Raw genomic sequence first — 22,561 nt, forward strand, 5'->3', positions numbered from 1 at the left:
CGACCTAAAAAACCCGATACAGGAAAAACGAACCCTAAAAACACCCCTAATTGCAATTTGCAAATACGTGAGGAAAAGGGGGTTTTGCAAATATGTGAAAATACAAACTTTATATCAGCCCAGTCCGAGCCCAACATTGGGCCGAATAAACGTGTTACCTCACATGGGTTTCCTTTTGTTTTTCTTATCAACTTATCATTTTAAATCTCTGAAAAAATGTAAGATAGTTTCAAAGAAAGGTTATATGATAAGTTAAATATTTATATATATTTCAAGAAAATTATAAGTTAGTAGACATAGATTCACATGGTTATAAAATTATATGTTGAAGGCTTAATATCTATAAGGCAAATGGTTATTATATGAAAACAAGGGAAATATATTAATTACACTGTTCATACATTAACAATGTATAATGTTTTCAAATTAAAAGGTCTTTGATTTAGCGGTATCAACCGGTTCGATAAAACTTCAATCGTAACCCTTTATGACTCGTAACCCTTTATAACAGCTCTAGAATCACCTTTATGAGCCCAACATTAATCGTAACCCATATAAGCATAAGAGGCAGCGTACCCAGCTGCAGGCAAGGTCAAGCGTGGGCCGACAAGTATTAAATATAACGTTGTCTTATGGGATCGTGCAAAATTACCATATTGGACATCTAGTATGTGTTATACAGTAATATAGATAACTAACGCCACTTACACAAATTATACACATAACACATTAAAGCAAGCTTGATTTATGATTTGAGTTCTTTATTCCTATTAAAATCAGTCATCCCTCTCCTGGTTTCGTAACTCATCCAACACAATCGTATACACTTTGAGTTTTGCTTGTTTTGGTCTATCTCACAAAATTACATGATTACTAGAACCTTTATACAAGTTTAGATATTTACATACAATAACCTTACTCCTAATTTATTTGGTACTCGACACAAGAGTGCATAATTACATGCTCAACCTGCTAAGCGTTAACTACGTCTTGGTGTTTTAGTCCGTTTTTACACAACTAAAGAGTTATTTGTATGTACATCACACAATTGTTTAGTACTACCATACAAGATCTAACAAACGTCCCATATACATTACATACAAAATCAGAATGTTATAATAGCTTAATAGTGTAAACAGTTAACATTCTGAAGAAACACTAAGTGACCCCGGCAGATTACGGATAATCTGGGGGTTAAGTAGATGTTTCCCACGAGGGTTAGGCCCGGCAAAGATGGTTCTTCTGATAATCTGCAAAACAGACATCGTGAGCTCGTCACTGAGAAGGGGGGGGGGGTACCTCCTTGTGACCACCCTCCGGCGTGAGAATCAGACTAGATTGCTCTTGAATATAAGTGTATATTAAGAGAATGACTAGAGCAGATATCAGGTAATATATCAAGATATGAGATATGAGATAAGATGATACCATTCTAAGGTGTTGGAGTATTTATAGCCGAATGTAGGTTTCCAAGCAGGTACAGCCGGCTGAATAGTGTTCCTGTTCTGCCAACTGTGGGCTACGCACATGCCATGCTGGTGGTTGGTGGATAGGTAGCGGCTGATAGTGACCAGGCCGGCTGTGTACTATTCCTGTTCCACCAACTGCAGGCCATGCACGTCCTCCGACAGGTTGGTGAGTAGGCAGCGGCTAATAGTGACATACAGTACAAGAGCGTGCTGCTCGTCATACTGTTGTCAGTGAGCTGTCGTATCCTTGGTCAGATCTTTTGTCCGTACCTCGTCAGGTACAGTACAAAAGATCCTCCAGTATCGTACGGACTGGCTCATTTGGGCGGGAGTTTTCCCGGCTTTGTGCGGGAGTGTTCCCGGCTTGCTCACTCCTTCTTCAGGTGACATTACTGAATTATTTAAGAGTTAAGTGTCTTGTGCGTGTAGCCTTGCTGCGCGGGTAGCCTTCCTTGATGGCTTGTATCCGCAGCTGCGGGAACAGGCGGGGTACTTCACCATTGGGAGGCTTTTCCTGCGGGAACAGCTTGCGTACTGCGCGTAAGGACGTCACGTCTCTGAGCATGGTGGGTCCTGCGGATCCAGTTGGTTTCTGCGCAGACGTCCCTCTTCAAGGTGAGTTCTGCGAGTTTAGCCTTTGCGCAGACGTCCCTATTGAAGGTGAGTCTTGCGGGTTCAACTACGCAGGCTTCCCTCTGAGGTGAGTCTTGCGGGTCCAACTGGGCTCTGCTGGGACCTACCTCTTTACATTCCGAAGTTAGTTATATTTTTACTGTTTGTCATGTATTTTAACATTTTCTTGGTGCATATATATGGCTACTTTAATTTGACTATAAAATATTTTACTAAAATACATTTTGATTGTACTTTTCCTTGTAATAAAATTGTATAATGTGATTATGAGGTTTCGAGAGTTTCATATTACCCGACAGTTTTTCTTCAGTTTCATCGTTCGGTATAGATAGAATGGGATATAACTATGCCCATAACTTTAAGTAGACTGTGAAAAATAAACATAAAACATTTTGAAAATGTAAGGAGTGGGGATGATTCAAAGTTTAAACAATAAATAATTTCCTCTTACTAATACCAACTCTAATATATAGACTTGATATTGCTTGTTTTTACTTAAAACGTCTGCAAAGAGCTTACGTTTGTGGGGACGCAGAAATAAGCTTCTGAATACTTTTTTTTTTAAAATATCTAAAAATTGTTTTTATGGTCTTAAAAAATAAGCTATTGTTCAACTTATTCACACTTCTTAACATCCACCAATACCAAATGTTCAACACCACCACCACCCACCGTGCGCCACCACCACCACCACCACCGTCCATCACCACAGCCCACCGCCCGCCACCACCCACCACCACCGTCCACCCCCACCACCACCCACCATTGGCCACAACCACCATCCACTACCACCACCCGCCCGTCACCCACCGTCCGCCACCACCACCGTCCACTACCAAAATACCACCACCTCTGTTCACCGCCTACCACAATCGTCTGCGACCAATCGTCCACCACCACCTACTTTCACAGTTCGTACACCACCACTAATTATTTTAGCAGTAAATGACTTCTATCTCTTGCAATATGTATGATAGGTAACTAATTTTCAGTTTATGCAGACGATATCCAGTTTATAAAACAAACAGTATTATATTTTCAGATTGCAGACCTTTAGACCAAATCTTCAGTTGCAGACATGAAATCAGATAAAATCGGATTGCAGATAATTTTTGTCTTAAAAAACAAACAGCACCTAAAAATAAACACGGTTGCAATCGGGATATTTCAGACACATCATATTAGGGCAGGGTCATTTCAAATTTTCAAGTTTCTTCAACAATGCCTTGTTTTTTCATAAATTATAGCCACATTTTAATGGTCAATTACAATAATAAATCTTTTGGATGTCCTACCTTCGAACGCATGTGTACTTCTAGTTAACTTGCAGGACATGATATGCGCAATTCCTCTTCTAAAGTTTTTGTGTATAAAACTTAATGCTATTAACATTGTTTGTTAATCAATTTATTTTTACATATTGATAAAGGTGCACAAAAAACCCGAATCTGGAACCGGACCCGAAAAAAACCTGGAACCTGTTTTTTTATACTTGGGTTTTTAGTATCCGAACCTGTACCCGACCCTACCCGTAGGGTACGTATAAGGTATGCATTTCAATACCAAAACCCGTACCCGAACAGGACCCGATTTGTACCCGAAAACTGAAACTGGTTCCATACCCGGAACCGGGTTTTTCCAACACCCAAAAACAAGTTTTTCAAATACCCGATCTATAACCGAAATTACTCGAAAAATACCCCTAAAAAGTGCAATCCCTTAAAAAATGCAATCTAACTAATTGAAAAATACTTGTAAAAATCCCGAAAAAACCCAAAATATGGTTTTTTTTTTTCAATACCCGGAAATAGGGTATTCAAATACCTGGTTTTAGAATACCCGGTTCTATACCCGACCCGAACCCGATACATAGGGTATGGTTTTTAGAGACAATACTTGGGCTCGAACCCGACCCGGGTATTACCAATACCCGATTTTCCGACCAGGGTATTACCATAACTAGAACTGGGTATTTGAAAAACCCGATTTGTGCACCTCTGCATATTGATACTATTACTCTTGAATCTTGATGGACTGATTTTATGAACAATGAAGAATGCCAGCCCAGTATGATCTATAATCTGCATGTTGTGTTGCGGCCCAAAATCAACCTCTTGGCCCCATACATAGCAAAACCGTGTAATAAGTTCTGGACCGATAATTGACTACCATTACCTAAATGTCCACATCCTCTATTGACTATTTGTATTTCATAAGGGGATGCTATAGAATCTATTTAAGGTTGAAGACCTTCATGTTTTGACTTAAAAGTATATAGTAATGTCAACTTAATTCCAGTTAAGGCACTGCTTGCATGTGTTGTAAAATGTACGTAACTATTTAGGAAAATGTTTATTTGTCGACATGCTATCATGTTACATTGTAAATCACTAACAAATAGACCAATTTACCCAAGACACAAAGTTGGCATGTCACTTGGGAGTTGTTACGCGCGGTGTAAGGATCTAACAATTTATGATAGTCCTTAACACGGGTTATAACTTATAACAATTTATGATATGTAATTGGTCATATGTCGTTACTACCATTGAGTACCAGTATTTTTAAGTGATTTCGATTTCGAGTTTGGATTTAGGGTTCACTAAGAAGTGTAGTAACATATATTTTAAGCAACCGAAAACTATTAATCATCAATAATCCGTTATTATTATTATTTTTTTAAAGCAATAATCCGTCATTTTAAGTTTTAACACATCTGTAAAATAATATACTATAACAAAGAGAACTACGACAATAAAATCAAATATACTAAGCCATGTCTCCTCATTTTATATTGTAGTTTTTATCTTTATATATTGGGAATATTATGCCAACCTAAAAAGATTCATCATTTCAGCAACCTCATAAAATAATGATGGAAATTACATGATAATGATGGTTTTGATAACTTGGATCCTGTTTGAACACCGTATATCGCACATCGCTTACGAGCATGGGTGAGAAAAACCAAACCATAATTAAAAACCCGAACCGTTAACTAAAAAAAATTAACTGAAATGAACAATAACCAAACAAAATTAACTATTATCGTTAACTAAATTTGATTCACCGATCATTCGGTTATGGTCACGGTTAATGTGTCTTCGGTAACCGACTTAAATAGAATCGAATCGAACCTTATATGCTTATATTTTCCCACATGTGATACATCTATTTCCATCTTGTATACCTTCATTATTGGCTTCGAACATTTAAATTTATATTGCAACTGCTTATAACATAGTTTGAAAGACTACAAGCTTGAAACCAGCATATTTTAGCTTCGAAACTTAACAACTGAGGTTAGAACACTATAACTGAACCATTTTCAGTTGGCACAAAGGACAAAATAATACACTTGACGGCTAACCGATTTTAATCAAAGGTGACTAATAACCCAGGGTTAATCGACCTATGGTTAACCTGCCATTTACAATCTTCCAAAACCAAAACTCGATTATGGTTATGGTTAAGTCTTCATAATTGAACCAAACTGAGTTTGCACACTCCTATATATTTTTTTCTCTTAGAATGATGATTTTCTTATGTGTTAGGCCACCGGTCCACTGCGCTTCTCAAATTTGGAGAGCCCTGTTGCCCCACTTTAGCCAGACTATGTTGTCTTAACCGACCCCACACAGGCCTTTTCATATTTTGGCATGGGCGTTTCCCCGGGAAACCTTACCACCGGCTTCCACATGATGATCGTTGTGCCACCACAAGAGCATAACTCTCTGGCGTTACACACGGTGGGATGAAAACCCAAGTAAACTTAATATTCTGTCACACCCTCAAAATCCACTAACGGAGTCTTACCGTCAGAGGGTGTGAACAAACATGATCGGAATCATCAGTTATAATCAAACCATAAAACAAAGTTTCAAAAACATGAAAACGTTTACGAGTAATTAAATGCGGAAGCGTAAAACCATAGAAACCAATGTTACGTCACGCAGGACGACTTAAAACCCAATGATCACAGTTTAAAATAAGTTTGCATAATTAAAATGTTTTCAAGCAATGCATGTTCCTAAACCGCGCGCCCGCCTCGGCTACCTGAGAATAACATACTAAAAGTGTCAACACAAGGTTGGTGAGTTCACAAGTTTATATAAAAATAAATGTTTAGCGTTTGCGTTCAGCGTTTTGTGTTAAGCGTTGTGCGTTACCAGATAGTGTTATGTCAATTATATATCTATAGGTAGCTAGCCTATAAAGCAAGTATTACTAAGTGTTCGACACCGAAGCTGACTGTTTATCAATTTGTCTTGCCACCAGGTCATCCAGACCATGGTATGTGTTTAGCCAAGATTACACCCGCTCGACATCCAGTCGAGTTTAGCGTTGGGTGGGGTTTGTCAAACCCAGTAGTACTACTCAACAGTGACTCGCTATTAACCAAATATTAACCGGTTCGATGTTATGAAGGACTTTAGTTTACGCGTTTGCCACTTAGTCTTTACAAGTGATATATAATCTATATTAACAAAATCTTAAATGCGTTCGGAGTATGTTATCTCCCCCGAGAGAAAAACGTTTAAAAAGTTTAAAAGGGGAAAGTGAAACTCACTGTTTGCGAAGAAATTCCCAAATTAAATCACCAAGATGCGCGTCACAGAAAAACTCTCTCTAGCGTTCTAAAATAACAAAGAGATTTTTCTAAGTGTCGGAATATTATCGAGTCTCTAGACTCGGCACATAATACCTATGCACATAACATGTTTCGTGTTTCGTTTGTGAATCGTGTGTGACTTTAACAAGTGTATTTGTGATACATTACATGTGCAAGCAATCATATACGTGTCATGTATTCATATAGTACATCACTAGCAATTACTCCCCGTAGGGCATTTTGGTCAAATCATGACAATTAACTAGCCATTATTCCCCATAAGGGCAATTTGGTCAAATTATGACAATCAATTAGCAATTATTCCCCGCAAGGGCAATTTGGTCAAAACACGATAATAAATTAGCAAGTATCATGTTTCATGCATTTTCACAAAACTCAGCAGCTAGTTTCACCGAGACAGAAATTCTACTTGAAAGATTGTACTATTCCACCGATCATAGCATCTCAATTAATTTACCAAAAATCATCACAGAAGCATATATGTCTTAGGTTTCCAGAACATATTTTATTATATTTTTATTCCACATAGTTTTCTCACAATCATCAAATCATTACAACAAACTCATAACAGTCAAATTCATGCGCAACAGAATGTTTTTTGCAATTCCCGTTAAACGAAAAATCCAATAAATGCAAGACCACTTGGGTTAGGTTCCTAACTCAATGAGTCAACTTCCATAAGTGGAACCAACCCAATCGGTCTCGTAGTTCATGAGATATAACATTTACAAAACAACCTAACAGCAGGTCTAACAACTCAGCTTTGCACAACGTTTTTGTAAAATCATAAAAGTTAACTTCTACTTGTCCAAAAATTACAAGTTTATATTCTTTAGAAACTAGACTCAACCTAGTTTACTGTAGTATCAATAATCTCAACCAATTTTCACATTTACACTTCGTTACAGTCACTTAAACATCAATAACACATTCTGTCCAGAAACTGTTTGCATCCAAACTCAACATATTAACAATCTATGAACTATCATGCATTCATATAACACTCTAGACTCCATAAACACCATCCATGCACATCAATTACACATTACATACATGATTAGGGTTTTTGTTTTAACTCAAATCAAAGACACAACAATTAACGTGTAACAATATCAATACTAGTTATCAAATCATTACCCAATCAACAACAATCATATTAACTATACACACACACAAAATCGGCTCATTAGGGTTTTCAATTAACCCATTAAACATCAAAATCAAGTAATAAGGACGTATAGGATAATCGATTATACCTTCCTAGCACCTAATTATTCAATCAAGGGCTTGATTTGATGGTTGTATGTGTGTGTGTATGTCGACGGCAGCCAAGGGGAGGGGGCTTGGGTTCCGATCGGGGTTGGGAGAAAAGAAAATAGGTTAGGGTTTAGTTGTTAATGATATATTTATAATAATAATAAGTTACACTCAAGTCCCTCCACTATCAATTGTTGTTTTTCTAACTTAAATAACTAGTTTACATCTTGAGTTAACGTTTATAACCATGTTATCACACAACACATAAGTCTAACACATAATTACTGTTTTGACGTTTTTCGTTTATTCATCAATCGTTTGCGTCAACTCGTTTGCGTTTCGGTGCAACTCCCGAAAGACTACACATGTAGTAAGTGTTAAGCGTCATTTAAACACTAGTTTAAATGTAATGAAGTGTGCGTTATAGATTCAGTGATCTTAAGTTTGAATTGACGGAGTTGAGTTAACGGAGTTAACCTGAAATTGACGATTGTCACATCATTCCCATGTTAAAGAATTTTCGTCCCGAAAATTTGAGTCAAGTCGTGATGAGTGTCTGAAAAAGTAAGAAAAATTTCAGTTTGTCATATCATCCCCTAGTAGAAAGAAATTTCGTCCCGAAATTTAATTCATACCTCCGGTGATTTCTGACGGTTTGCTGGGTTTCGCGGTTTTCTGTGTTTGGTTAACCCTTCAAAAAGGTGAGGATACTTCTTCATCATTTGATCCTCGCGTTCCTACGTGAACTCCGGTCCACGTCTCGAGTTCCAACGAACTTTAACGATTGAAATTTTGCTGTGCTTTAGCGTTTTGGTTTCCCAATCCAAAACCTCGACTGGTTCCTCAATGAAACGTAACTGTTCATCAACTTGTAGTTCCTCCAAAGGGACTACTTGGGTTTCATCAGATAGGCATTTCTTCAAATTGGACACGTGGAATACATTGTGTACGCCACCGAGTTCCGTTGGTAGGTCCAGTCGGTACGCCACCGGACCAATGCGCTCAGTTATCCGGTAAGGACCAACATATCGTGGGTTGAGTTTGTTTCGCTTACCAAAGCGAACCACACCTTTCCAAGGTGAGACTTTGAGTAACACTCGATCGTTGATTTGAAATTCGAGAGGTTTTCGGCGCTTGTCAGCTTAACTCTTTTGGCGATCTCGTGCTGCTGCCATGCGATTTCGGATTTGAACAATCTTTTTCGAAGTTTCGAGTACCAGTTCCGGACCAGTGATTTGGCTGTCACCCACCTCTGCCCAGCAGAGTGGTGATCGACACTTCCGTCCGTACAGCGCTTCAAACGGCGCTGCTTTAATACTTGCGTGGTAGCTGTTATTATACGAAAACTCTACCAAAGGTAAGTGAGGTTCCCAACTTTTTCCGAAATCCAACACGCATGCACGCAACATATCCTCCAGGGTCTGAATAGTTCGTTCACTTTGCCCATCCGTCTGAGGATGGTATGCTGTGCTCATATCAAGACGGGTGCCTAGTGCGCTTTGCAGCGACTTCCAAAAATGCGAAGTGAAACGAGAATCTCGATCAGAAATGATTGAGACAGGCACTCCGTGTCTAGACACTACTTCCTTCATGTAGACGCGAGTCAGTTTTTCCATTTTGTCCGATTCCTTAATCGCTAAGAAGTGTGCAGACTTGGTCAACCGGTCAACGATCACCCAGATGGTATCGCATCCCGTCGGTGTCTTAGGTAAACCCGTGATAAAATCCATTGAGATGTGTTCCCATTTCCACATTGGGAGTTCCGGTTGTTGCAGTAGGCCAGATGGTTTCTGGTATTCTATTTTGACTCTGGCACAAGTCAAGCATTTGCTCACGTAGGTGGCAATGTCAACTTTCATGTTCGGCCACCAGTAAAGTGCCTTTAAATCATGATACATTTTATCTGAACCAGGGTGGATAGAATATCGGGACTTGTGAGCTTCGTCCATTACTAGAGTTCTCAACTATCCGTATCGTGGAACCCAAATCCGGTTCTCAAAATATCGGACCCCGTCCGATTTGGTTTCAAGTTGCTTGTTCATGCCCCACATGAGTTCCGATGGAAGATTATCATCTTTTAAGGCTTCAAGTTGCGCATCGCGAATCTGGTCGGGTAAGCTGGCATGAATCGTGAGTTGTAATGCTCGCACTCGTCTGGGTTTATCTGTTTCTTTTCTGCTGAGAGCGTCGGCCACTACATTGGCCTTTCCAGGGTGGTACTTGATGGCACAATCATAATCTTTAAGCAGCTCGACCCAACGACGCTGTCGCATGTTTAGCTCTTTCTGATCGTAGATATGTTGGAGACTCTTGTGGTCGGTGTAAATGGTAAACCTGGTACCGTACAAGTAATGCCTCCATATCTTAAGGGCGAACACCACAGCTCCAAGTTCCAAATCATGGGTCGTGTAGTTCTTCTCGTGAACCCGTAGTTGTCGAGAGGCATAAGCTATAACCTTCTCGAGTTGCATCAGCACACAACCGAGACCTTGTATAGATGCGTCACAGTGTACCTCAAAATTTTCTGTTCCCTCGGGGAGGGCTAGAATAGGGGCGCTGCAGAGTTTGGTTTTCAACAGTTGAAAAGCGGATTCTTGCGCGTCACCCCAATTGTACTTAGTGCCTTTGTGAGTCAAAGCGGTGAGGGGTTGAGCAATCTTTGAAAATCCCTCGATGAAACGCCGGTAGTAGCCGGCCAGTCCTAGGAATTGCCGCACTTCAATCGGAGTCTTAGGTGCTTCCCAGTTTTTGATGGCCTCTACCTTACCGGGATCGACATGGATACCATTCTCGTTGATCACATGTCCTAAAAAGTGAACCTCACGAAGCCAAAACTCACATTTCGAGAGTTTAGCATACAGTTGTTCCTTCTTCAATAACTCCAGAATTACCCTTAAGTGTTCTTCATGGTCAGCCTCGTTCTTGGAGTAGACGAGAATATCATCAATGAAAACAATCACAAACTTGTCGAGGTACGCCTTGCATACTCGATTCATGAGATCCATAAATACGGCTGGTGCGTTGGTTAAGCCAAAAGGCATAACCGAAAACTCGTAGTGACCATACCGTGTTCTGAAAGCCGTCTTGGAGATATCTTCTTCGCGCACTCTTAGTTGGTGATAACCAGATCGCAGATCGATCTTCGAGTAGTAACTCGATCCTTGAAGCTGGTCAAATAGATCATCAATTCGGGGTAAAGGATAACGGTTCTTGACCGTCACCTTGTTCAACTCCCGGTAGTCGATGCACATGCGGAAAGTCCCGTCCTTCTTTCGGACAAACAAGACAGGGGCTCCCCATGGCGATGAGCTAGGTCGGATAAAACCCTTATCCAACAAATCTTGCAACTGAGTGGACAGTTCCTGAAGCTCCGCTGGTGTGAGCCGATACGGGGCTCGTGCTATGGGTGCTGCACCGGGTGTCAACTCGATTTGGAATTCGACTTGTCTATAGAAGGGAGTCCGGGAAAATCCTCCGGGAAAACTTCTGGAAAATCTCGCACAACTGGTATATCTTCAATTCGCTTCTCCTCCGCGGGTTTCTCAACAATCTGCGCCAAAATTGCCGGATGACCCTTTCGCAGGTACTTCTGCGCCTTCATGAGGGTAATGACGCTGGTGGTCATGCCGCTTCTCTCACCTCGGATCGAAATGATCTCGCCGGAAGGGGTAGTAATGTGGACTATCTTGTCGTGACATATAATCTCCGCTCGGTTCTCGGATAACCAGTCCATGCCGACAACGACATCGAAACTACTAAGCGTAAAAGGAATAAGGTCGATATCAAAGACATGACCTGACAGTTTTAACTTGCATCCCGCAAGTACATGAGTTGTTACTATAGTCTTACCGTCAGCTAATTCAACAGGAAACTTAGCATCTAACAGAGTTGGAATTAAGTCTAAGAGCTGGCTAAAGGCTTTCGACACAAAACTCCTATCAGCTCCAGTGTCAAACAATACAGAAGCAAAACAATCGTTCACAGGGAACTTACCAGTCACCACGTGCGGATCATTGCGGGTTTGACCCGACCCAATTACAAAAGCCCTTCCTTTGCCATTGCTTCCACCACTACTGCCACTTCCACTACCTCCATTGTTGTCGTTCTGTTTCAGCTTGGGACAATCTTTCCTGAAATGACCCTCCTGCCCACACTCGAAACATCCCTTCGTCGTCATAGGTGGCTTAGGAGCACCCTTTTCCGCAAGGTCTCCTCTACACTCCTTCGCCTGGTGACCATCTTTCCGCATCTCTGACACTTGACACGGTCACATGGGCCAACATGATGATAATTGCACCTATTGCACTTCGGATATTTCCCAGCATATCCGCTCGAACCTTGCCCGCTACCGTTGTTATTGTTGTTGTGACTTTGATTGTTAAAGCTACGAGTGAATTCGGGCTTACGGTAGTGTTGTTGCGGTGGGAGGTTCGAGGACGAGGATCTGGTGTTGTCAAACTTCCTCTTTCCGCTGCTCGGGTTGCTGTTGCTGTGGTTGTCATTACTCGGGTTGTCATGGGCTTTAGTGGTTGAACCCCTAGGTGGTAACGCACCTTGGGTCACAGCCTGATCCGTCAGTTTGTGAGCTAAACGGATCGCTTGTTGAATCGTGGCTGGTCTGGAAGACGTCACCATACCCTGAATCTGCGGTGCTAACCCATCGATATACATCTCAATCCTCTTACTCGGCGGATCCACCATCCGCGGACACATCACGGCCAACTCGTGAGAACGAGTAGTGTAGGCTTCAATTTCTGAGCCCACCATCTTCAGTGACCAAAATTCTGACTCTAACTTCGAAATCTCCTCTCTCGGACAGTACTCCTCTCGCATCATGTTTTTGAACTCCTCCCAGTTCATCGCGTTAGCCAGTTCAAATCTAAGGATGTGCACGTTTGAATTCCACCAAGAGAGGGCAGAATCCTCAAGTGTTCCAGCAGCGAATTTGACCCTACTGGCAGGGGGACAATTGCATATCTCAAGTGCCGACTCGGCCTTCTCAGCCCAACGCAGGAAGCCTATAGCTCCCTCAGTGCCCTTAAACGTACTGGGCTTGCAGTCAAGGTAGTTCTTGAAGGTACACGTTCCACTTGGACCTCCAGCTTGATTCTGAACGTGTGCGGCTAAAGCGGCCGCTGCATGGTCGTTCAGCAGAGTTTGGAGTTCAGCTGCAGTCAAGTTGATGCTACCACGTCCGTGTCCAGCGTTTCTTCCAGCCATTTCCTAGAATCACAGTATAAAATGTTAAACATGAATTTTTCTTTCATATACAACACACCATACATGTAATAAAAAGATAGGTAAGAAAGAAATAAGAAGCAACATCACATCACAACCATATATTAATCTAAATAAAAATTCATGATTAAAACCATTGTATTCGCTACAAAGTATTTCCAATCAATCCTTAAAATCATATAAAATAATAGTTCGGATGGAGACAACCCCTCCATCTAAGTGTCATCATCACTAGATGTCATCATCTGAGGACACCTCTGAGTGTGCCTCCTCCTCAGCCGGTTCTTCCTCCGGTTCTTCTTCAGGTTCCTCCTCGGTATCCTCCTCAGGCTCCTCTTCGGGATCTTCTTCAGGTTCCCCTCCAGGCTCTGCCTCAGGCTCGGCCTCAGGCTCTGCCTCAGGTTCGGCTGCGTTCTGAGCAAGTTGCATTTGTAAGACATCGCAACGCTCTAAAGCTATCTCGGTTCGGGTCCTTGCTACCTGGAGTTGCTCTTGCAAGTCTATCATCTCGGCTTGCATCTTCCTCATAATCTTCATCTGTTGATCACTAGCCTCTTGCATTTCCTTCATTGCCGCTGCCATGCGGGCAATCTCCTCCTTAGTCTCGGTTCCGTCTTTTAACAGTCCGGTAACGTTCGCTCTCGTATAGCGCATGTAACCCACGTTACGCTCCAAGCATGAAACAACATCTGCGAGAACTTGCTCTACAGGTTCGGTTATGGGTGGTAGGGTGTTAGGATAAGCAGGGTGGTTCGGGTGAGGTAACGGGGGAACTTGCTCGCGATAGACCATACGTCTGATCATGTTAGGGTACCAATCCCAGCTAACGTCGTTTTCGTATATGCCTCCGGATAGGCGGTACCTCTTCGGTGCGGGAGCTTCGAGTTCCGGGACTACTCGGGGTGGCGATGCGGTAGGTAACTGCGGTTCCTTCCCGTGAGCATGCGTCATCGAATCGGATGTTGATGAGGGTGGCGTTGACATTCCTACAGGTAAGCCGTGTATGCGCGCGCGTATGAGTGAAAGAGGTAAAGAGAATAGATAACAAAGACTACACAAATCTATGCAGTGCGTATCATTATAACTAATGGGTCGTCGCGGTTATAGTCTAGTATGCATGCAACTTCTAGTTCGCTATAACCAATGGCTCTGATACCAATCTGTCACACCCTCAAAATCCACTAACGGAGTCTTACCGTCAGAGGGTGTGAACAAACAGGATCGGAATCATCAGTTATAATCAAACCATAAAACAAAGTTTCAAAAACATGAAAACGTTTACGAGTAATTAAATGCGGAAGCGTAAAACCATAGAAACCAATGTTACGTCACGCAGGACGACTTAAAACCCAATGATCACAGTTTAAAATAAGTTTGCATAATTAAAATGTTTTCAAGCAATGCATGTTCCTAAACCGCGCGCCCGCCTCGGCTACCTGAGAATAACATACTAAAAGTGTCAACACAAGGTTGGTGAGTTCACAAGTTTATATAAAAATAAATGTTTAGCGTTTGCGTTCAGCGTTTTGTGTTAAGCGTTGTGCGTTACCAGATAGTGTTATGTCAATTATATATCTATAGGTAGCTAGCCTATAAAGCAAGTATTACTAAGTGTTCGACACCGAAGCTGACTGTTTATCAATTTGCCTTGCCACCAGGTCATCCAGACCATGGTATGTGTTTAGCCAAGATTACACCCGCTCGACATCCAGTCGAGTTTAGCGTTGGGTGGGGTTTGTCAAACCCAGTAGTACTACTCAACAGTGACTCGCTATTATCCAAATATTAACCGGTTCGATGTTATGAAGGACTTTAGTTTACGCGTTTGCCACTTAGTCTTTACAAGTGATATATAATCTATATTAACAAAATCTTAAATGCGTTCGGAGTATGTTATCTCCCCCGAGAGAAAAACGTTTAAAAAGTTTAAAAGGGGAAAGTGAAACTCACTGTTTGCGAAGAAATTCCCAAATTAAATCACCAAGATGCGCGTCACAGAAAAACTCTCTCTAGCGTTCTAAAATAACAAAGAGATTTTTCTAAGTGTCGGAATATTATCGAGTCTCTAGACTCGGCACATAATACCTATGCACATAACATGTTTCGTGTTTCGTTTGTGAATCGTGTGTGACTTTAACAAGTGTATTTGTGATACATTACATGTGCAAGCAATCATATACGTGTCATGTATTCATATAGTACATCACTAGCAATTACTCCCCGTAGGGCATTTTGGTCAAATCATGACAATTAACTAGCCATTATTCCCCATAAGGGCAATTTGGTCAAATTATGACAATCAATTAGCAATTATTCCCCGCAAGGGCAATTTGGTCAAAACACGATAATAAATTAGCAAGTATCATGTTTCATGCATTTTCACAAAACTCAGCAGCTAGTTTCACCGAGACAGAAATTCTACTTGAAAGATTGTACTATTCCACCGATCATAGCATCTCAATTAATTTACCAAAAATCATCACAGAAGCATATATGTCTTAGGTTTCCAGAACATATTTTATTATATTTTTATTCCACATAGTTTTCTCACAATCATCAAATCATTACAGCAAACTCATAACAGTCAAATTCATGCGCAACAGAATGTTTTTTGCAATTCCCGTTAAACGAAAAATCCAATAAATGCAAGACCACTTGGGTTAGGTTCCTAACTCAATGAGTCAACTTCCATAAGTGGAACCAACCCAATCGGTCTCGTAGTTCATGAGATATAACATTTACAAAACAACCTAACAGCAGGTCTAACAACTCAGCTTTGCACAACGTTTTTGTAAAATCATAAAAGTTAACTTCTACTTGTCCAAAAATTACAAGTTTATATTCTTTAGAAACTAGACTCAACCTAGTTTACTGTAGTATCAATAATCTCAACCAATTTTCACATTTACACTTCGTTACAGTCACTTAAACATCAATAACACATTCTGTCCAGAAACTGTTTGCATCCAAACTCAACATATTAACAATCTATGAACTATCATGCATTCATATAACACTCTAGACTCCATAAACACCATCCATGCACATCAATTACACATTACATACATGATTAGGGTTTTTGTTTGAACTCAAATCAAAGACACAACAATTAACGTGTAACAATATCAATACTAGTTATCAAATCATTACCCAATCAACAACAATCATATTAACTATACACACACACAAAATCGGCTCATTAGGGTTTTCAATTAACCCATTAAACATCAAAATCAAGTAATAAGGATGTATAGGATAATCGATTATACCTTCCTAGCACCTAATTATTCAATCAAGGGCTTGATTTGATGGTTGTATGTGTGTGTGTATGTCGACGGCAGCCAAGGGGAGGGGGCTTGGGTTCCGATCGGGGTTGGGAGAAAAGAAAATAGGTTAGGGTTTAGTTGTTAATGATATATTTATAATAATAATAAGTTACACTCAAGTCCCTCCACTATCAATTGTTGTTTTTCTAACTTAAATAACTAGTTTACATCTTGAGTTAACGTTTATAACCATGTTATCACACAACACATAAGTCTAACACATAATTACTGTTTTGACGTTTTTCGTTTATTAATCAATCGTTTGCGTCAACTCGTTTGCGTTTCGGTGCAACTCCCGAAAGACTACACATGTAGTAAGTGTTAAGCGTCATTTAAACCCTAGTTTAAATGTAATGAAGTGTGCGTTATAGTTCAGTGATCTTAAGTTTGAATTGACGGAGTTGAGTTAACGGAGTTAACCTGAAATTGACGATTGTCACATATTCAAACTGTCAACCTTTGAGTAAAGCCTAGCTCAAATATTTTGTTATCAATATTCATCTAATTAGGTATAAGTGGGGGAGCTGCCGACCACACTCCTATAGTTAGTAGGGCTGTCATTTTTATCCGTAATCCGACCCGAATAACTTTTAACAACCAAACATGAAAATACACGTACTCATGAAACCTGAACCTAAATCTAACAAACCCAAGTACAACCCGAAGTAATATGAGTCGAGTACTGAGTACTTTTTAATGTGTTTCGAGTATACCCGAAAAACCCGAATAACCCATTTAACTAAGTATTCTATTCAATTTTAATATTTCACGCCTTAGCCTATTCAATAAATATGGCGGTCTATCAAAACGATGGGCAGTGATACATGAAAAAATGTAAAAGAAAACAAGAAATCATGTTAGTTTTTAAGTTTTTAAATATCACGTGGTTCATGAAAAAACTTTCATATTACATCATGTTAGTTTTATTATACAGCATGTTTTATAAAAAAAGATATATAAATATTGTTCAATTTACCTTACATATAGAAAAGGAAATATGTGCTATCCTACAACTCTTTAACGAGAAAAATATTTCATCTTTAATAAGTGTTAACGTAACTTGTTAAAGGACTGTGTATTCTCGATTATGTGGTATATTATTTGCTTAAGTTAAAATTTAAAGATGATATATTTGCTTGAATTTGCTTTTTAGGTCAAATACTGTTAGCATATATATATTGTTTTTGCTTTTTAGGTCAAATACTAGAAACTCGATTAACCCGTACTTATAAAACCTGAACCCGAATAACCTGAGCCGAGTAACCAAATTAGTTGAAAAAAATAATGGAAAAGAAGAGTTGGTGAGAGGCCGACGTTTTAGAGATTTTACCAACCCAACACCAAACCCAAACCCAAACCCAAACCCTTGCTGCATTATAAAACCCCATCACTTGCTTCAACTCTTCTTCGCCTTTGCCTTTTCCTTTGCTCCTCAGATCTTGCTTACCTTACACACACACACACACACACACACACACCCTTAGCTTCTTCTTCTTCTACAATTCTACAATGGCAGCTAATTACGAAGGAATCTTATTGGGCATGGGAAACCCCCTTCTCGACATTTCAGCCGTTGTTGACGAAGACTTCCTCAACAAGTAAACCCTAAACCCTCATTCTACACTCTCATATGCTTTATATTTACTGTATAAGTTACGTGATTGTTCGGATCTGACGTCATTTCATTATGATCTACCTTTAATTCTGCTCTTATGTCCATTTTAGCTTCAGATCTAATGTCATTTCATATTTGGGGTTTTAGATCTAGGGTTTGCTAATTAATTGCTTAAGAATGTAGAAGCATAGATAGCAGTTGCAACTTACAACTAGCTCAATTCAAAGGCAGCTCAACTCATGAACAGTGATCTAATGTCATTTCGATTATATTGTTATTAGATTAGATTTTGTATATGCGTACCAACTGTTTGATACAAGTTTGGATCCTTATATAGCACACACTATCATGTGTTGAATAATGGCAAATACTGGGTCGTTTATTGATTAATGTTGTCATGCAATATATAGATATATGCCGAAACCCTAGAAACCTAAGGTGGGTCCGTGTCCAATAATGTCTAATATCGATACAGTTCAATATCATGGTTTTTCGTTTGCCTGATCCCAATGCGAATCGGACTGCAATGATTAATAACTTAATATATATAATATGCGGTTATGCAACTTTTTGGTTATTGGTCTTTAGAGGTATGTTAAGCTTGTATTGATTTAACTGTAGGAGTTAACTTTAGTTAATGTTACCTTCTATTACTATGCATAAGAAAGATAATCTATATGGTTGTTCATCTTTTTGATCATTTGAGGAATATATTTTTATAAAAGTTACAAAAATATGTAGCTGACATAACACACTACCATGGTCGATCTCAATGTGAATCAGGCTACAGTGGTTAATAACTTAATATGTGCACCTTTTTGGTTATTGGTCTTTAGAGGTATTTTGAGCTTGCATCGATTTAAATTTATGGGTTTACCTGATGTGTTACATCTATTATTATGCATAAGAAAGATAATCTATATGGAGTGGATGTTACTCTTTTTGATCATTTGAGTAATAAAGTTTTTTTTCCTTCTTCTAACCTATCTTTATTTAAATTTTAGATATGATGTCAAGTTGAACAATGCTATCCTTGCTGAAGAAAAGCATTTGCCTATGTAAGTGTTCTTTACCTTAATCCTTCACATTGACAACATTATCTTATTGCATTATAGAATCTATTGGGATTTTGTTGATCCTATTTTGGTTGGCTTCTTTTTAGGTATGATGAAATGGCTTCTAAATACACTGTAGAGTACATTGCTGGAGGTGCTACTCAGAACTCTATCCGGGTTGCCCAGGTAAGTAACTGACTGGTTGCTTTATTTGAACTTTTATGTATGTGGCAAAGCTAATTTATTCCTTTAATTGTTGGTCTTCAGTGGCTGCTTCAAATCCCTGGTGCTACAAGTTACATAGGCTGTGTTGGAAAGGACAAGTATGGGGAGGAGATGACAAGGAACTCGCGTAAAGATGGTGTTAATGTACGTATTTTTTTTCTTTCATTTGGATTTATGTTTTCAAAAAATAATTACTTGATAGTTGAAATTATGTTGCTGTTTTTAGGTCCACTATTATGAGGATGAAACCGCACCGACTGGTACATGTGCTGTTTGTGTTGTTGGTGGTGAGAGGTTAGTAAATCTCATTTTGTGTGATCTTATTGAAAGACGCACACAGATATAGATTATACTGAAGTTATGAAACTAATATATTGTTGCTTTTTTGTCAGGTCACTTATTGCCAACCTGTCTGCTGCTAACTGCTACAAGTCAGAGCACTTGAAGCGTCCTGAGAACTGGGCACTCGGTACTGATCTTTAAGTTTTTAAAGATTATCATGTGTTCATGCATTGTTCAACTTGCTAAGATTACTGTTTTTGACAGTTGAGAAGGCTAAGTACTTCTATATTGCTGGATTTTTCCTTACCGTGTCTCCGGACTCAATCCAGCTTGTAGCTGAGCATGCTGCTGCAACCAACAAGGTAGGTAGTTATAAAGCTATTAAACCCTCAACTGAATTCTATGTTCGTGTTTGTTTAGTGCTGTTGAATTCTAGGTTTCTTATATTTTTTGACTTCAGGTTTTCACAATGAACCTGTCTGCACCATTCATCTGTGAATTCTTCAAAGATGTTCAAGAGAAGGCCTTAGCGTGAGTTAATTCTGTTGTTGCTTTACCAAGTTTATATCACACTCTGGAAATTTGTTATTCATTTAGTACTAAATAATAATGTAGGTATGTGGACTCTGTTTTTGGAAATGAAACCGAAGCAAGAACCTTCTCAAAGGTTCATGGTTGGGAGGTAAGAACTGTTTGTTTGAACATGATGCGTATAACTATATACGATTAAAAACATTTATAAGAAAACAATTTCTCGTTTTTCAGACTGATAATGTGGAGGAGATTGCAGTCAAGATCTCTCAATTGCCAAAGGCATCCGGGACCCACAAAAGAATCACTGTGATCACTCAGGGTGCTGACCCTGTTGTGGTTGCTCAGGACGGGAAGGTCACAACATATCCTGTCATCTACTTGCCAAAAGAGAAACTCGTTGACACCAACGGAGCAGGTTTGCACAGATTTATAATATTCATTGAACGTTTTCAACTAGAAAATAGAAAATAAATATACTGATTTAAATATGTATAATTTGTATTTCAGGTGATGCATTTGTTGGAGGGTTTTTGTCTCAGTTGGTTCTTGAGAAGCCGATTGAGGAATGTGTGAGAGCCGGGTGCTATGCATCCAACGTGATCATCCAAAGACCAGGCTGCACCTACCCAGCGAAGCCAGAGTTTAAATAGATTTAATGAATTCAAAGTTTGAGAGTTTATGTTCCAGTTGAATGTGGTTGAACCAAATTTTCGTGTGCCACTTTCTACTGGTTCACTATCAATATTGTTGTGCTATTTTTGCATTGTTATTAGCCTCCCTAACCAAATTAGCTGGTGAAAGTTGAGGTTTACCATACATTTGCTTGCGTCAGTTTGATTTCAATTGCTGTATGTTTTTGAGGTCTGAGTTATGTGGGTTTTTAGTCTTCTTTACAGTGATTAATAAATTTTGTGTTAACAAGATTACAATGTGTTAAGATTTGCGTCAAATCTTTTAAAATGCTTATGTTTTGTACACCATTGTGCTGTAGTATACGATCAGGAGTATGTAGATACTGCCCTTGCAAATGCACCACCATCTGTCAACAACGATAGCACATACCAATCCACCTTCGGTCGACATTTTAACCCTTTTCCCACAACCTGCCTGCATAACCTTTGCTACCTTGGTTGCACTGCTTGTGCTGTTGGTTGCAGGGCCAATAAGCAAACAGAGGCAAACTGATTTCTAGCAATGCAAGATGCAATGGCCTATCACAACAGCTCTAAATGAGTTGAACCTGAGTTTGCCAACTGAAATAACGATTAAAGTATAATGCGTGGCCTATCACAACAACTGTAAATGAGTTGAATGAGTTCGTCATAATTAGGGGTGTTCAGATTTCGATTCGCATTCGAAACATTCGAACTTTGATTCGAATTCAATTATTAAGATTCTAATTCGGTTTTAAAAAATTCAAATTCGATTCGATTCGTATTCGAGTATATTAATCGAATACGAATTTATGATTTATTATTCGATTCGAAATTCGAATTCAAATTATATATACATATATGTATATATATAATATATTTTTTTTATTTGTATCAAATCCATAAATAATAAATGTCCATTACAAATTATTAAACCCAACATGCCATATTATTGTTTCATAGCCTATACTAATATGAGTGTTATTTACTTCTCGTTTTGAATATTTTGAATTTATACTATTTGTAGTTTAGTTTTGAATTTATTATCATGTAGTATTGTAGCTACTTTAAATTTATATGTTTCTTTTGCAATTATGATTATGGTTTTCGAATTTTTGGCATAGGTACAATTGAGTTAGATTGCATTTATTCGAATTCAAATCGAATTTATTCGAATTCGAATTTCAAATACGAATTCAAATCGAATTTCGAATTGGGTATATAATACGAATACGAATCGAATAGTTCAACTTTTAATCGAATACGAATGCCGGCAAAAAAAAACAATTATTCGGATTATTCGATTCGATTTAACTTGAAAATTCGTTATTCGATTCGATGAACACCCCTAGTCATAATCGCCAACCGAAATCACGATTAAGTGCTCTATTTTTACCTTTCCAAATTTAAAGTAGAAATTTTGTTTTAATACAAGAGAAGGAAGTATCATCATAATAAACATCCAAGGCTATTTTAGTCAAAAGTATACATAAAACATAAAAACATGGAATTTGGAGTTTATATGAAGAAATAGAAATACAGATCCAAACTGTAATAGGATTAGATTTATATTTCTACCGGGTAGAGGTGCAGAAAAAAAACTGGTTTCGGACCCGACCCGGCGGTTCCTACCCGGAACGG

The 22,561-nt window shown here is 39.1% G+C and overlaps 1 protein-coding gene across 1 annotated transcript; it reads left to right on the forward strand.

Annotated features, from left to right (window-relative positions):
* The first annotated feature begins 18,047 nt into the window (after positions 1-18,047).
* On the forward strand, positions 18,048-21,186 carry LOC143548533 (adenosine kinase 2-like). Its single transcript, XM_077039664.1, has 11 exons — positions 18,048-18,154; positions 19,176-19,229; positions 19,334-19,412; positions 19,494-19,595; positions 19,678-19,745; positions 19,844-19,920; positions 19,998-20,095; positions 20,194-20,264; positions 20,349-20,415; positions 20,499-20,682; positions 20,775-21,186. Exons 1-11 carry the CDS (start codon positions 18,066-18,068, stop codon positions 20,915-20,917), a joined length of 1,032 nt encoding a protein of 343 aa, XP_076895779.1. The 5' UTR covers positions 18,048-18,065; the 3' UTR covers positions 20,918-21,186.
* Positions 21,187-22,561: the final 1,375 nt, after the last annotated feature.

Source organism: Bidens hawaiensis, unplaced genomic scaffold (genome assembly GCF_021521415.1).
Source record: "Bidens hawaiensis isolate Kalapana, Puna unplaced genomic scaffold, B.hawaiensis_p1.1 tig00015194_1, whole genome shotgun sequence".
NCBI lineage: Eukaryota > Viridiplantae > Streptophyta > Magnoliopsida > Asterales > Asteraceae > Bidens > Bidens hawaiensis.